At 47.2% G+C, this 13,865-nt stretch overlaps 1 protein-coding gene across 1 annotated transcript in view; it reads right to left on the bottom strand.

Annotated features, from left to right (window-relative positions):
- LOC142302087 (uncharacterized) overlaps positions 1 to 13,865 on the bottom strand; it is a 92,815-nt gene that overhangs the window by 37,602 nt on the left and 41,348 nt on the right. Inside the window, exons 2-7 of the mRNA XM_075343166.1 lie at positions 12,828 to 12,929; positions 9,112 to 9,230; positions 8,963 to 9,021; positions 5,308 to 5,444; positions 1,676 to 1,732; positions 1,212 to 1,377 (exon numbers count right to left, since the gene is read on the bottom strand). Of these exons, the coding sequence (XP_075199281.1) occupies positions 1,212 to 1,377; positions 1,676 to 1,732; positions 5,308 to 5,444; positions 8,963 to 9,021; positions 9,112 to 9,230; positions 12,828 to 12,929 (640 nt within the window). The remainder of the gene's footprint in view (positions 1 to 1,211; positions 1,378 to 1,675; positions 1,733 to 5,307; positions 5,445 to 8,962; positions 9,022 to 9,111; positions 9,231 to 12,827; positions 12,930 to 13,865) is intronic.

Genomic DNA, 13,865 nt, shown 5'->3' with positions numbered 1-13,865 from the left:
AGTTAACAACTGGAGTAAGTTTTGGAGCCATTGGAGAAGGGAGCAATGCAACCCAGTCTCCGCTCTCCTCACGGTAGCAGAGTCTTATATAACAGTCATTTTAATTTTTTTATTCCATAATTCAATAGCACAGATAAAAAATATGAATCTTTATAATATATCTTATTGGACAAATGTTCTTCTTTCTCTACTAGGACTGATCTTCTTAAAATTTTTCTACATTGTTGTTACCCCCATTCAAACACTGTAATGCTCACGTCCGGTGTAGAGGCAGCGAGTGGGTGTTGTTGGCCGTTCTGGACCACAAGGGGATCCAGGCTTACCCTTTAGTGGGAGGGGCTTAATTAAGCAAATGCCGCGAGGTAGATGTCAGGTACCACTCCCATGGCAGTGATCGGGATTGTGGTAGCTGACCCCCTCGGACAGGAGACAGTCTCAGATAGGAGCACAGGCGCAGACTGGTTTAGGTGGGATAACTGAGGCAGACAGGCAGATGAGTACGGACAGATATAGGGGACACAGTAGGGATAAATAGGTATGGGAAGACAGGTACAGGTGACCGACACAGCGATAACATGACCTGACAAGTAGCGGGAAAGGGAACTCCGGCCCTTTTAGAGGAGGGCCAGTGTGCACGCGTGCCCTAAGTGTATTTCTAGAGAGCCTGTGCGGCGTGCACAGGCCCTGGATGGAGAGGGAGGCTAGCGAACACATGAGTGTCCATGGAGCTGCGAGAGAGGACACAACCTGGCGGCAGCGGTAAGTAAGCCGGCGTCCCTGCAAGGACGCTGGAGCTACAAAACGGCTCTCACTGGGCTGAGCACCGAGCGTATCTGAGCACAGCGATGCTCTTGTGAGTGGTTTGCATACGTAAAGCACCCAAATTAAATGGGAGGACTGTAGTACCCAAAATAGCATGTATATATTTAAGATCATTACCGAGATCGGTCTACATCTAGTAACTCTAACAAAGGGCATCCTCAAGAAGACAAAGAGGACATCTCCAGGACCTTCCTCCTCAGCTTCTTGGTGTGGACGTATCTTTTGATCATTCAAGTCAAAATGAAAAAAAAAGGGTGACCATGGGGGGTGAAGGGGAAGCAAAAACAGATATGGAAGCTAGATGAAGAACTTATGGATCTTGCTGATGTAAACATGCAAACTGATAACCTGAGAAGGAGACCAAGATGTCAGCTCTGGATAAAACGTACAAGCATTGCGGTCCCTGATATTTCTTTATGGCACAGCTTCCACTGTTGCAGTTCTTGTATTTTGGAGAGATTTCTTCGCAGTAGGACACACAGGTCAGGCCGTCTGTGGTCAGCAGAGGAGTGTAGAAGTCATTGAACCCTTCGGGCATTTTCTCTTTGCAGACACCTGCGAAGGCAGAAGGAACAGTATGTATGTTCAACCTTGTTCTGTTCCTACTAGGAAATTACAACGGGCGCTTCTTGGTGGTGGGTGTGGTGCAAGACAATGGAAAAAGCCAGTGTGGCTACTTGTGTGGTAGGACCACGCTTGATGACTGAATTCTGTATTACCTATACCTTCAAAATGTATACTTCTACCCAGTGATAAATATACCCTTGGTAATAGCAGTGGATTTGGTGAGATATAAACCATAAAATCAGTGGTGATACCTAGGACACAGGGTAGAGCATTTGTGTCCACTCACCATCCGTGGTCAGCAGTTGTCCTTGCGTGACCTTTACATCAGTAAAGCACAGGTCGCCTGTAAAAGAGGAGATAATATAGTGATGACAAAGGTTTGTGAACTAATAAGAGGTTTGCTGTGCAATCTCTGGTGATCCTATCTCTTTTGCATGACTGTGGTGCCCTCATACTGTGTATAATTAAGGACATAATACTGTATATGGGGGGCTGTGGGATCCAGTAGACTGGGTGTAGACTAAGGGGACATCATACTGTGCATTGGGGCCCTGCAGTCCATTATACTGTGTGTTGGCTGTGCAAATATCATATAGTGTATGGAGGGGCTGTGGGTCCAGTATACTGTGTGGGGACTATGGGGACACCATACTCCTTATGGGATGCTGGCGGGTCCAGTATACTGTGTGGGGACTATGGGAACACCATACTCTTTATGGGATGCTGGTGGGTCCAGTACCAGTATACTGTGAGGGGACTATGGGGACACCATACTCCTTATGGGATGCTGGTGGGTCCAGTATACTGTGTGGGGACTATGGGGACACCATACTCCTTATGGTATGCTGGCGGGTCCAGTATACTGTGTGGGGACTATGGGGACACCATACTCCTTATGGGATGCTGGTGGGTCCAGTATACTGTGTGGGGACTATGGGGACACCATACTCCTTATGGTATGCTGGCGGGCCCAGTATACTGTGTGGGGACTATGGGAACACCATACTCCTTATGGGATGCTGGTGGGTCCAGTATACTGTGTGGGGACTATGGGTCACCATACTCCTTATGGGATGCTGGCGGGTCCAGTATACTGTGTGGGGACTATGGGAACACCATACTCTTTATGGGATGCTGGTGGGTCCAGTACCAGTATACTGTGAGGGGACTATGGGGACACCATACTCCTTATGGGATGCTGGTGGGTCCAGTATACTGTGTGGGGACTATGGGGACACCATACTCCTTATGGTATGCTGGCGGGTCCAGTATACTGTGTGGGGACTATGGGGACACCATACTCCTTATGGGATGCTGGTGGGTCCAGTATACTGTGTGGGGACTATGGGGACACCATACTCCTTATGGTATGCTGGCGGGTCCAGTATACTGTGTGGGGACTATGGGAACACCATACTCCTTATGGGATGCTGGTGGGTCCAGTATACTGTGTGGGGACTATGGGGACACCATACTCCTTATGGTATGCTGGCGGGTCCAGTATACTGTGTGGGGACTATGGGGACACCATACTCCTTATGGGATGCTGGTGGGTCCAGTATACTGTGTGGGGACTATGGGGACACCATACTCCTTATGGTATGCTGGCGGGTCCAGTATACTGTGTGGGGACTATGGGAACACCATACTCCTTATGGGATGCTGGTGGGTCCAGTATACTGTGTGGGGACTATGGGGACACCATACTCCTTATGGTATGCTGGCGGGTCCAGTATACTGTGTGGGGACTATGGGGGCACCATACTCCTTATGGGATGCTGGCGGGTCCAGTATGCTCTGTGGGGTCTGTGGGAACATCATACTATATATAGCAGCTGTGGAGTTCAGTATTCTGTGTGGGGGCTGTGGAAATGCCCTACTGTGCATGCAGAGCTGTGAGGTCAGTATACTGTGTGGGGGCTGGGGGAACATCATACTGATAATGGGGGGATGTGGAGTTCAGGATATTGTGTGGGGGCTGTGGGGATATCATACAGTGGATAGGTGGCTCTTAGGTCCAGCATATTGTGTAGTGGCTGTGGGGACATCATACTGTGGACTCAAATATATTGTGTAGAGGCTGTGGAGACACAATACTGTGCAAGGGGGCTGTGGGATCCAGTATATGTTATGGGGTCTGTGGGAATGCTGTACTGTGTATAGGGAATGTGGGGTCCAGTATACTGGGTGAGACCGTGGGAACACCATGCCGTGTAAGTGAGCTGTGGAGCCCAGTATACATTGTGGGGGCTGTGGGAATGCTGTACTGTGTATAGAGAGCTGTAGAGTCCAGTATATTTTGTGGTATATGTGGGGACATCATACTGTGGAGTCCAGTATATTGTGTAGGGGCTGTGGGGACACCATACTATGTATGGGAGGGTGTGGAGTCCAGTATATTGTGTGGGTGCTGTGAGGATATCATACTGTGGATAGGTGGCTCTTAGGTCCAGTATACTGTGTAGTGGCTGTGGGGACATCATACTGTGGAGTCTAGTATACTGTATAAGAGCTGTGGGGACACCATACTAGGATTTGAAGGCTGTGGGGACTGTGGCGACATCATACTGTACATTGAGGGCTGTGGTGTCCACTATACTGTGTAGGGGCTGTAAGGACACAATTCTGTGTATGGGGGACTGTGGGGTCCAGTATACTGTGTGGGGGCTGTGGGAATGCTGTACTGTGTATAGAGAGCTGTAGGGTTCAGTACACTGTGTGGTGGCTGTGGGAACGCCATACTGCATAAAGGGGGCTGTTGGGTCCAGTATATGGTGTGGTGGCTGTGAAAATGTTGTACTATGTATGGAGAGCTGGGGAGTCCAGTATACTGTGTCGGGGCTGTGAGGACATCTACTGTGTATGGGAACCTGTGAGGTCCAAACTGTAGGAACATCTTACTGTATATTGGAGGCTGTGAAGTCCACTATAATATGTAGGAAATGGGAGGAAACCATTCTGTGTATGTGGGACTGTGGGGTCCAGAATACTGTCTGGGGGCTGTGGGAATGCTGTACTGTGTATAGAGCTGTGGAGTCCAGTATACTGTATTGGCGCTGTGGGAACATCATACTGTGTATAGGGGGCTGTGGGGTCCAGTAAATTGTCTACGGTCTGTGGGGATACCGCAACATACTGTGTATGGGGGGCTGTGGAGTCTAGTATACTGTATGGAGACTGTGGGGATTTCATATTGTGTATAGGGGGGGCTGTTAGCTCGAGTATACTGTGTAGAGGCTGTGGAGACACCATATTATGTTCAGGCAGCTGTGGGGTCCAGTAAACTGTGTAGTGGCTGTGGGGACATCATACTGTGTATGGGTGGCTGTTGGGTCCAGTATACTGTATGGGGCTGTAGGCATGCCATCCTGTTTATGGGGAGCTGTGAAGTCCAAAATACTGTGTGGGGACTGTGGGGACATCATACTGTTTATGGGGGGCTGTTGGGTGCAGTATACTGTGTGGTGGCTATGGGGACACCATACTTTATATTGGGGATGTGGAGTCCAGGATTCTGTGTGGGGGCTATATAGATTTCCTACTGTATATGGAGGGCTGTGTGGTTCAGTATACTAGGGGCTATATACTATAGTATATTACTATATGCTGTATATTACCATACTATAGTGGGGGCATCATTCTGATTTTGGAGGAGTTGTTATTCATAGTACAGGGCCTGAATAACAGGAGCACTGAGATTTACACATTATATAAATAACCTGTCATTTATATGGTTTTGATCTACTCAATAGTAATAAATAAAACTAATAATAATAATAATATATCAATGTTAGTGATAATCAGTTTCAATGCTATAGTTCAGCCCACCGCATCTCTTAAGTGGCCCACCCCTCGATTGTGTGACACTGCGGTGGGCTCGTCAGTACATCCCCTCTCATGCTGCTCCTTCCTTCTTACCGGTGCAGTTGTTTGTGTCCTCGTTTAGCTTCGTCTCCACTTCCTTGAAGATCTCCTCGCACTCTGCCGTCACGTTAACACCTTCCTTAAATGTCACTTCTACAATCACTTTGTGGTCGACGATTATGCTGCCGTTTCTATAACAGATACATAGAAAGACACAATGCAGAACCTACAGAAGAGGGGCTCCGGAGGTACGAAGCCCAATGGCTATTTCCAGGGGATGGCTTTGGGCATTAGTGGGTTAAGTATTGCACTGTGTATACCTGAAGTGACCGTGTGAAGATCAGGGTGTACTGTGACTGTCAGTAAGCAATCTGTCCTGCTGTTGTGAGTGCTGTTGTACGGTTCCCGTGTTCTAACAAGGACTTGTTCTGAGGCTGTGTTCGTTCACACTTGCCAGCTTTCCCCGGATGTCCAGGTGAAGCCTTGCACAACTTTTTGCCCCGCCATTCAGTGCACTTTCTAATGCAGGTGGAAAGGTGGTGATATACTGTATCTCCTCCTTTTGCAAGGGCTTGTTCACTTTAGCGTTTTTGCTGCGTTTCTTTTCACATTTTTTTATGCTAAAATTGCAGCATTTTACAAAAGCAGCTAAATAAATATTATTATTATTATTATAAATAAATGAGATTTCTAAAACCTCATTCACACGGTGCATTTTTTTTCTTGCATTCTTTGAGGTGTATTTTTTTTATTATTTTTTTCATTGTTTTTGCTGTATTTTTTGTTGTCCAATTCAACTGAATGGAAAAAAAAACCCACATAAAAATCCTGTAGGAAAAATGCATTCAATGTAGGCAAAGTTTTTACTGCCAATGCTCATGGAGAATAAAAATCCTATAAAAAAAAAAAGCACTCAGAGGCTACATTCGGACGACCTGGGAATTCTGACCTGGGGGCAAGTGTCCTCGGGGTGGAAGGAGTGCACTGTCCATAAATAATTCTAATGATACAGAGATTATGTGTCTTCTTGCTTTTTTGCTAAGTGGGCACAGAGTCACGGCGAGGTAATGACAGACCAGGGGTTCCTGAGCTAGCCCTAATATTAGGGAACCTAGACTCACCCTTACCCCGGTGGTACCCTTGAAGGTAGGGAGGTCCGGGTCCCCGACCTATCCCTATCTCTTGTCCGAGCCCTGATCTTACATCCCCCAACCCTGGGAGCGGGCTGGAAACCCAGTAAGTAAGTAAACCCCACAGAAAAGACACAGACAAGGGAGAACAAAACCTCATACACACTGAAGTCAATCACAAAGGAGAGACAATATGTGTACTGAGGAATAAAGAAACGGGTAGGGAAAAGCTCACACCAGGGAAATGTTCACACCATGCAGAATAGCAACTGTAGTTCACCATGAACTGAGACACACTGAGACCGGGATCGCAGATGCTATATTCAGCGGCCTCCCTACTCCCCAGCCAAAAAATAGGAAGGGACCAGCTGGAGATGGTAATCAGCATCCTGGCTCTCAAAAGAGTTGCACACTGCTCCAAAACAACTCAGCCGACGCCCAGCACAGCTGAGCACTTAAGAGAGAGCAAGCTGAATTTCGGACTCTGCAATGTGAACAGAGTCTGATGCCGGAGTAGCAATCCGCGTGTGAGGAACCGGACAGCACATGACACACAGAGTGACTATTTATATACTAAAGGGGCACATTGTGGATACCTACGGTTTATATTCAGGTAGAACATAGTGGATAATTATATACTAAAGTGACACAGTGTGGCTACTTATACATTAAGGAGACACATACAGTTAGGTCCAGAAATATTTGGACAGTGACACAAGTTTTGTTATTTTAGCTGTTTACAAAAACATGTTCAGAAATACAATTATATATATAATATGGGCTGAAAGTGCACACTACCAGCTGCAATATGAGAATTTTCACATCCAAATCGGAGAAAGGGTTTAGGAATCATAGCTCTGTAATGCATAGCCTCCTCTTTTTCAAGGGACCAAAAGTAATTGGACAAGGGACTCTAAGGGCTGCAATTAACTCTGAAGGCATCTCCCTCGTTAACCTGTAATCAATGAAGTAGTTGAAAGGTCTGGGGTTGATTACAGGTGTGTGGTTTTGCATTTGGAAGCTGTTGCTGTGACCAGACAACATGCGGTCTAAGAAACTCTCAATTGAGGTGAAGCAGAACATCCTGAGGCTGAAAAAAAATAAAAAATCCATCAGAGAGATAGCAGACATGCTTGGAGTAGCAAACTCAACAGTCGGGTACATTCTGAGAAAAAAGGAATTGACTAGTGAGCTTGGGAACTCAAAAAGGCCTGGGCGTCCATGGATGACAACAGTGGTGGATGATCGCCGCATACTTTCTTTGGTGAAGAAGAACCCGTTCACAACATCAACTGAAGTCCAGAACACTCTCAGTGAAGTAGGTGTATCTGTCTCTAAGTCAACAGTAAAGAGAAGACTCCATGAAAGTAAATACAAAGGGTTCACATCTAGATGCAAACCATTCATCAATTCCAAAAATAGACAGGCCAGAGTTAAATTTGCTGAAAAACACCTCATGAAGCCAGCTCAGTTCTGGAAAAGTATTCTATGGACAGATGAGACAAAGATCAACCTGTACCAGAATGATGGGAAGAAAAAAGTTTGGAGAAGAAAGGGAACGGCACATGATCCAAGGCACACCACATCCTCTGTAAAACATGGTGGAGGCAACGTGATGGCATGGGCATGCATGGCTTTCAATGGCACTGGGTCACTTGTGTGTATTGATGACATAACAGCAGACAAGAGTAGCCGGATGAATTCTGAAGTGTACCGGGATATACTTTCAGCCCAGATTCAGCCAAATGCCGCAAAGTTGATCGGACGGCGCTTCATAGTACAGATGGACAATGACCCCAAGCATACAGCCAAAGCTACCCAGGAGTTCATGAGTGCAAAAAAGTGGAACATTCTGCAATGGCCAAGTCAATCACCAGATCTTAACCCAATTGAGCATGCATTTCACTTGCTCAAATCCAGACTTAAGACGGAAAGACCCACAAACAAGCAAGACCTGAAGGCTGCGGCTGTAAAGGCCTGGCAAAGCATTAAGAAGGAGGAAACCCAGCGTTTGGTGATGTCCATGGGTTCCAGACTTAAGGCAGTGATTGCCTCCAAAGGATTCGCAACAAAATATTGAAAATAAAAATATTTTGTTTGGGTTTGGTTTATTTGTCCAATTACTTTTGACCTCCTAAAATGTGGAGTGTTTGTAAAGAAATGTGTACAATTCCTACAATTTCTATCAGATATTTTTGTTCAAACCTTCAAATTAAACGTTACAATCTGCACTTGAATTCTGTTGTAGAGGTTTCATTTCAAATCCAATGTGGTGGCATGCAGAGCCCAACTCGCGAAAATTGTGTCACTGTCCAAATATTTCTGGACCTAACTGTATCTAGTGGTGTAAGTTAGTCCCCGGGTAGGACTCAAGGACTGCGGATATATTGAGAATCAGCTCCGTCCCACTAAAGAGATCTCCAGGCCCTGGACTCTAGAAAGACTTGAGTGCTACAAGAGGAACTCACCTACGCCACCAGACCTTCCGAACAGTCTCCTCGCCAGCCTTAACAGAGATACATGGTGGATGGATTAAGGTACTGCTGGCGTTACTTCCACCACCTCACATGGACACTTACCGAATTGACTCTATTTGCACCCCCTTGTATCCGGAAATAGTTTGATAGACAGAGGTCATCTGCATGGAGGATGTAGACAGGGAATGTATGTCATATCCAATCAGTCACCACCGATAAATATTTGGTTCAGGACTTAGCGCGGATCTCACCTTTACTGTAAAGTCGCTTTCGAACTTCTTGTATTCTTCGGAGCTGTTGTCTTTGAGACTTTCGGTATATGGTTGATTAAATTTCACCGTAACGTTTAGAGACGTGTCCACCTTTTCCACTGTGAAAAGAAAGATACAGGATGGTTACCATGTACAAGACGACTACACAGGCCATGAGGCTCAGAAGTAAAAGGGAGTGTAGATAGCTGACTGGATGGGGAGCACATGGTTATACAAGAGGGGATGTTTACTGACTCGTGTCTCATAAGTGGCCTTTGTACTGTCCACTTGTGGCCTCAGAAATAATGTACAACTGGATATCAACTCTCCTGTACAGTGCAGTGGAGACTGGACGTTCAGTAATGGCTCATGGTCACGGGCACAGAAACATAGGATCTCCATGGGCTACCATACAGGCTCCGTCCCATCTCAAATGTAAGGAGATATCTTTCTATAGAAACTATGTCTTCTATAACCCATGGATATAGAGTCCAATACAGCACCGCATGAAAGAAGGAAAAGCTTCTGTATGCCTGGATATGATATGTGGCACGCTCCTTTATTTTTATAGCATTTCTAAAGCTTTGTAGACTAGTAAAAAGTATTTTCAAATGGGGTAAACCATTCCAAAAAAAGAGGAGCAGCACGGGAGCAGTCTTGGAAAATGGAATGGGTTGTGGTCTCCATTACAGAGTATTATTATAGAAAGATTAATGAATGACTGATGCAATATGTTGGTAATAGGTCACTTATATCAGATCGGTGGGGGGCCGACACACGATAACCCCCACCAATCAGTGGTTACTAGATCTGGCAACAGCTGGATGTAAACACTTTGATTGGAGCTGATCTGCGCTTGTCATTGTGTAATGGCCGCAACTCAAAAGAATGGGAGCTGTTCTGAAGGACCCTGCAGCGGCCATACATGTACAGCTCTATTCCATGTGTTTACATCCAACAACCTATGGAGTTTATAACAGCTGATTGCTGGGGATATCAGGTGTCAAGCTTCCACCAATCTACTACTGGTATGAACATGCTCCTATCGTACATACAGTGTGTCCACCCATATTCTGCCCACCGCCATTAACTTGAGAACGGTGGCAGCTATAGGAATAGAAGTGGTGTCTAGGTATAGTAAGTGGTGTCTAGGTATAGTAAGTGGTGTCTAGGTATAGAAAGTGGTGTCTAGGTATAGAAAGTGGTGTCTAGGTATAGAAAGTGGTGTCCAGGTATAGAAAGTGGTGTCTAGGTATAGAAAGTGGTGTCTAGGTATAGAAAGTGGTGTCTAGGTATAGAAAGTGGTGTCTAGGTATAGAAAGTGGTGTCTAGGTATAGAAAGTGGTATCTAGGTATAGAAAGTGGTATCTAGGTATAGAAAGTGGTGTCTAGGTATAGAAAGTGGTGTCTAGGTATAGAAAGTGGTGTCTAGGTATAGAAAGTGGTGTCTAGGTATAGTAAAGTAGCCATGCGCTACGCAATGAAACCACCTATAGCGCCACCTGGTGGAAAACAACGGAGTTAGCATTTTTATCTCCAAAACAGAACGAGATAGAGAAAAAAAGTGGAATACAAAGTTGTAGGGCATCATCAATTCAATACGAATCGACACCTTGCATACAAGGTGGACAGGATATGAGTGGACACACTGTATAGTAACTTATGCCCTGGCTCATTTTTGGGAGTATTTTGGCATACTAGTTTATCATCCCAAGGGGATTCAACAAGAAAGAGGCTCTGGCACCTCAAGATTAAGGCTCTTAGATGATAGACTTCTGCTCCATTCATTGTCTAAGTATGGTTGGAGAAAGCTGAGTACAGCACGCCTCCATTTCCTACAGTCCTGTAGACAATGAGTGAAGCGTAGGCAGAGCACTTGCTCCCTCTGCTGCCATTCAGGACAGCATGGCAGAGCCCGAATCTTGGGATTGCTGGGGCTCGGAGCAGCGGCAAATGTTGGACCCCTGGAAGGTTATCCCATACAAAAGTGAGTACTCCCCTCTCATTTTTGTAAATAATTTATTATATCTTTTCCATGGGACAGAGCTGCAGATCTGACCCTGTGATACTGTCGCGGGCGGAGGAGGGGACGCCGCGCTCCCCCACTGCTCGGGGTCCGGCTGCCGCTGCTGCCACGGCCGCTGCTGCTCGGTGGCTCGAGCGATGGGCCGGATCCTGGGGACTCGATCGGCGCTCCTCGCCCGTGAGTGAAAAGGGGATTGGTTTTTGGGGAATTATTGTCCGTGACGCCACCCACAGTTGTGGTGATTGTGTGGACACCACCGCTGCTCGGTATGGGGATCCCGGGAGTGGTTATATGGAGCAGCTAGATGTTGGCCCTCCCCTCCGTGGGTAAGGGGTTGGTGGTCCCGGGGCCCGATAATGGGGAGTTAGGATGGTTGACAGGCGGGTTATGGGACCTGTTGGGGTGCAGGGACGCAGGGGCAGCGCTGTGCCGCACGGCACGGAGGTACTCACTCAGCCCAAGGATGATGACACAGTTCACGGTAAACAAGCGGCTGGTTGGACGGGTCCCTCGGACGGCTGCGGTGTTGATGTTCCCTGCAAGTTAGCGGTGACTGTCTCTTCCCTGCACCTAAATACGGTTGTTGGTAGCGATGGATTCCCACCGGTAACCCGCTCCCCAGCTTGGATATGAGCCGGAGGAGCCCCTCTCTTTTGCCCGCAGGCGCTGGCCCTGAGAAACTGGTGCCTTGGCGGTGGCAGTGTCTCTCCAATATGGTTGGACGGTTGCCTTCAATCGGGACTTTGGCTGTTGGGAGACCCGGAGGTCCCCTTCACTGACGGATTTGGCAAATTGTACGGCGACTCCAAGCCTTGCCGGGATCCGAAAGGCCCCTGCCAATGGTGCTGGCTTCTCTTTGTGTACCGGTCCGGTACCGCCGGGCCACCACCCGTCCACGGTCCTTACGGTAGACTCCAATAGGCCACTCCTGCAGACGGTCACCGCCGTCTGCCAACCTTGCTGTCTCAGTCCGGGGCACACACCCGGACCAACTTCAGGCTCTGTCTCTGTCACTTTTTCTTACTTCAACTACTCTCCTGCTCTCCAGCTCTGCCTGAGCTGAACTCCTCTCTCAACTCTAACTTCAACTCTACTAACTGCCTGTGTTCTCCCTCCTCCAGGACTGCGTACTCCTTCGTGGGTGGAGACCAACCGCCTGGCTCCACCCCCTGGTGTGGACATCAGCCCCTGGGGAAGGCAACAAGGATTTGTGTTCTGACCTTGGTGTGCCTGCAGGGAATGTGGGGTGTGTGGTGGTGTCATGACCTGTGACCCCTGGCTTTCCCAGGGCGTCACAATACAATGTACATTGTCAGTGTGCAGCTCGTATAACAGTGTAAATAACTCAACACACAGCCATTAATGTCTAAATTGCTGGCAACAAAAGTGAGTACACCCTGACACTTTACATTGTGTGAAAGTGTCAGATATTTAGTGTTGTCCCATGAAAAGATATCATGAAATATTTTTAAACATAAGAGAGGGGTACTCACTTTTGTGATATACTCTAGATATAGACATAAAATAACTGGAGATTTTGGAAGACCCCCTTAAGTCCGTTGGAAGCCCCTGTGACATGACGTGGTGATCGGTTGCCATGGCAGTGGGGCCTACCTATATCTGGTAGATGCACGCAGTATGGCGCCCTATATGGCTCTTTTATTACAAGGAGCTTTCAGGACGGACTTACCCGGAGGAATGCGGTCCACAATACGTTCACACAAAGGACCGTAGAAAAGCTCGGTGCAGAGGCACTTCGTTCCATCAAACGTTCCGCCATTCTGACAATTTACTGGGAAAAGAAGAAAAAGAAAAGGACAATTTAGAAAGTACAAATCATCAGAGGTCGCCCCCACATGGGCTCTAAGGCCTGCGGTGCGACCACGGCATCAAACAGCCCTCCATATATCACCGGCGCGTTTCAATTTATAGGTAAATATCGGAATCAGGGGCCATTTCTACACCTCACTGTATATAACATGTGCCATCTTCTGTACATATCATATATTATGGGTATAAGGAAAAGATGGAGGACCCCAAACACCGGAGCCCTGGGGCCCTCATGAGGCTTGTATAGGATGACGCCATTCATAATAACTATCTTGTAGAAAAATGTTTTGTTGCCCATAGCAACCAATCACAGTTCAGATTTAATGATACCGGAGGAACGAATGAAAGGAAAGCTTTTGTTTCACCAGAAGAACCAATCAGAGGTCAGCTTTCATTCTATGGCCCTGTGCCCACAGGAGCGTGCTTCTGCGGATTTTGCCACGGAAAACCTGCGGATTTATCACGAGCTCCGGTCATGTGACAGCCGGAGCTAGTTCAGGCCTGCCCACCTTCTCCTTCACAGTGTAAACACGGCCGGAGACGGGAGAGAAGTGCTGCGTGATGGAGGCATGAACGCCCCGATCACTCAGCACTTGTTCTGCATTGAGGATGCAGTGCCGAAGTCATGGTACTGTATCCTCAATGCAGAATGTCCGCACCATATCCGCAGGACATTCCGCAAGAAAACTGCAGCATGGAAACAGACAAAGTTGTGCTGCGGTTTTCTGGGAGATCCTGCGGAACTTTCCCCCGTGGGCACATAGCCTAGCAAAGAAACCAATCAGAGCACAGCTTTCATTTGACTAGAGGAACCAATCAATGCTCAGGTTTCTTTTTACCACAGCAGAGTAAGGCTATGTGCACATGCTGCAGAAATTTTCTGCACCAGATCTGCACA

This window comes from Anomaloglossus baeobatrachus, chromosome 4 (assembly GCF_048569485.1).
Source record: "Anomaloglossus baeobatrachus isolate aAnoBae1 chromosome 4, aAnoBae1.hap1, whole genome shotgun sequence".
Lineage (NCBI taxonomy): Eukaryota > Metazoa > Chordata > Amphibia > Anura > Aromobatidae > Anomaloglossus > Anomaloglossus baeobatrachus.
Note: the sequence above shows the minus strand (reverse complement) of the source record. Positions and strands in the feature narration are given on the sequence as shown.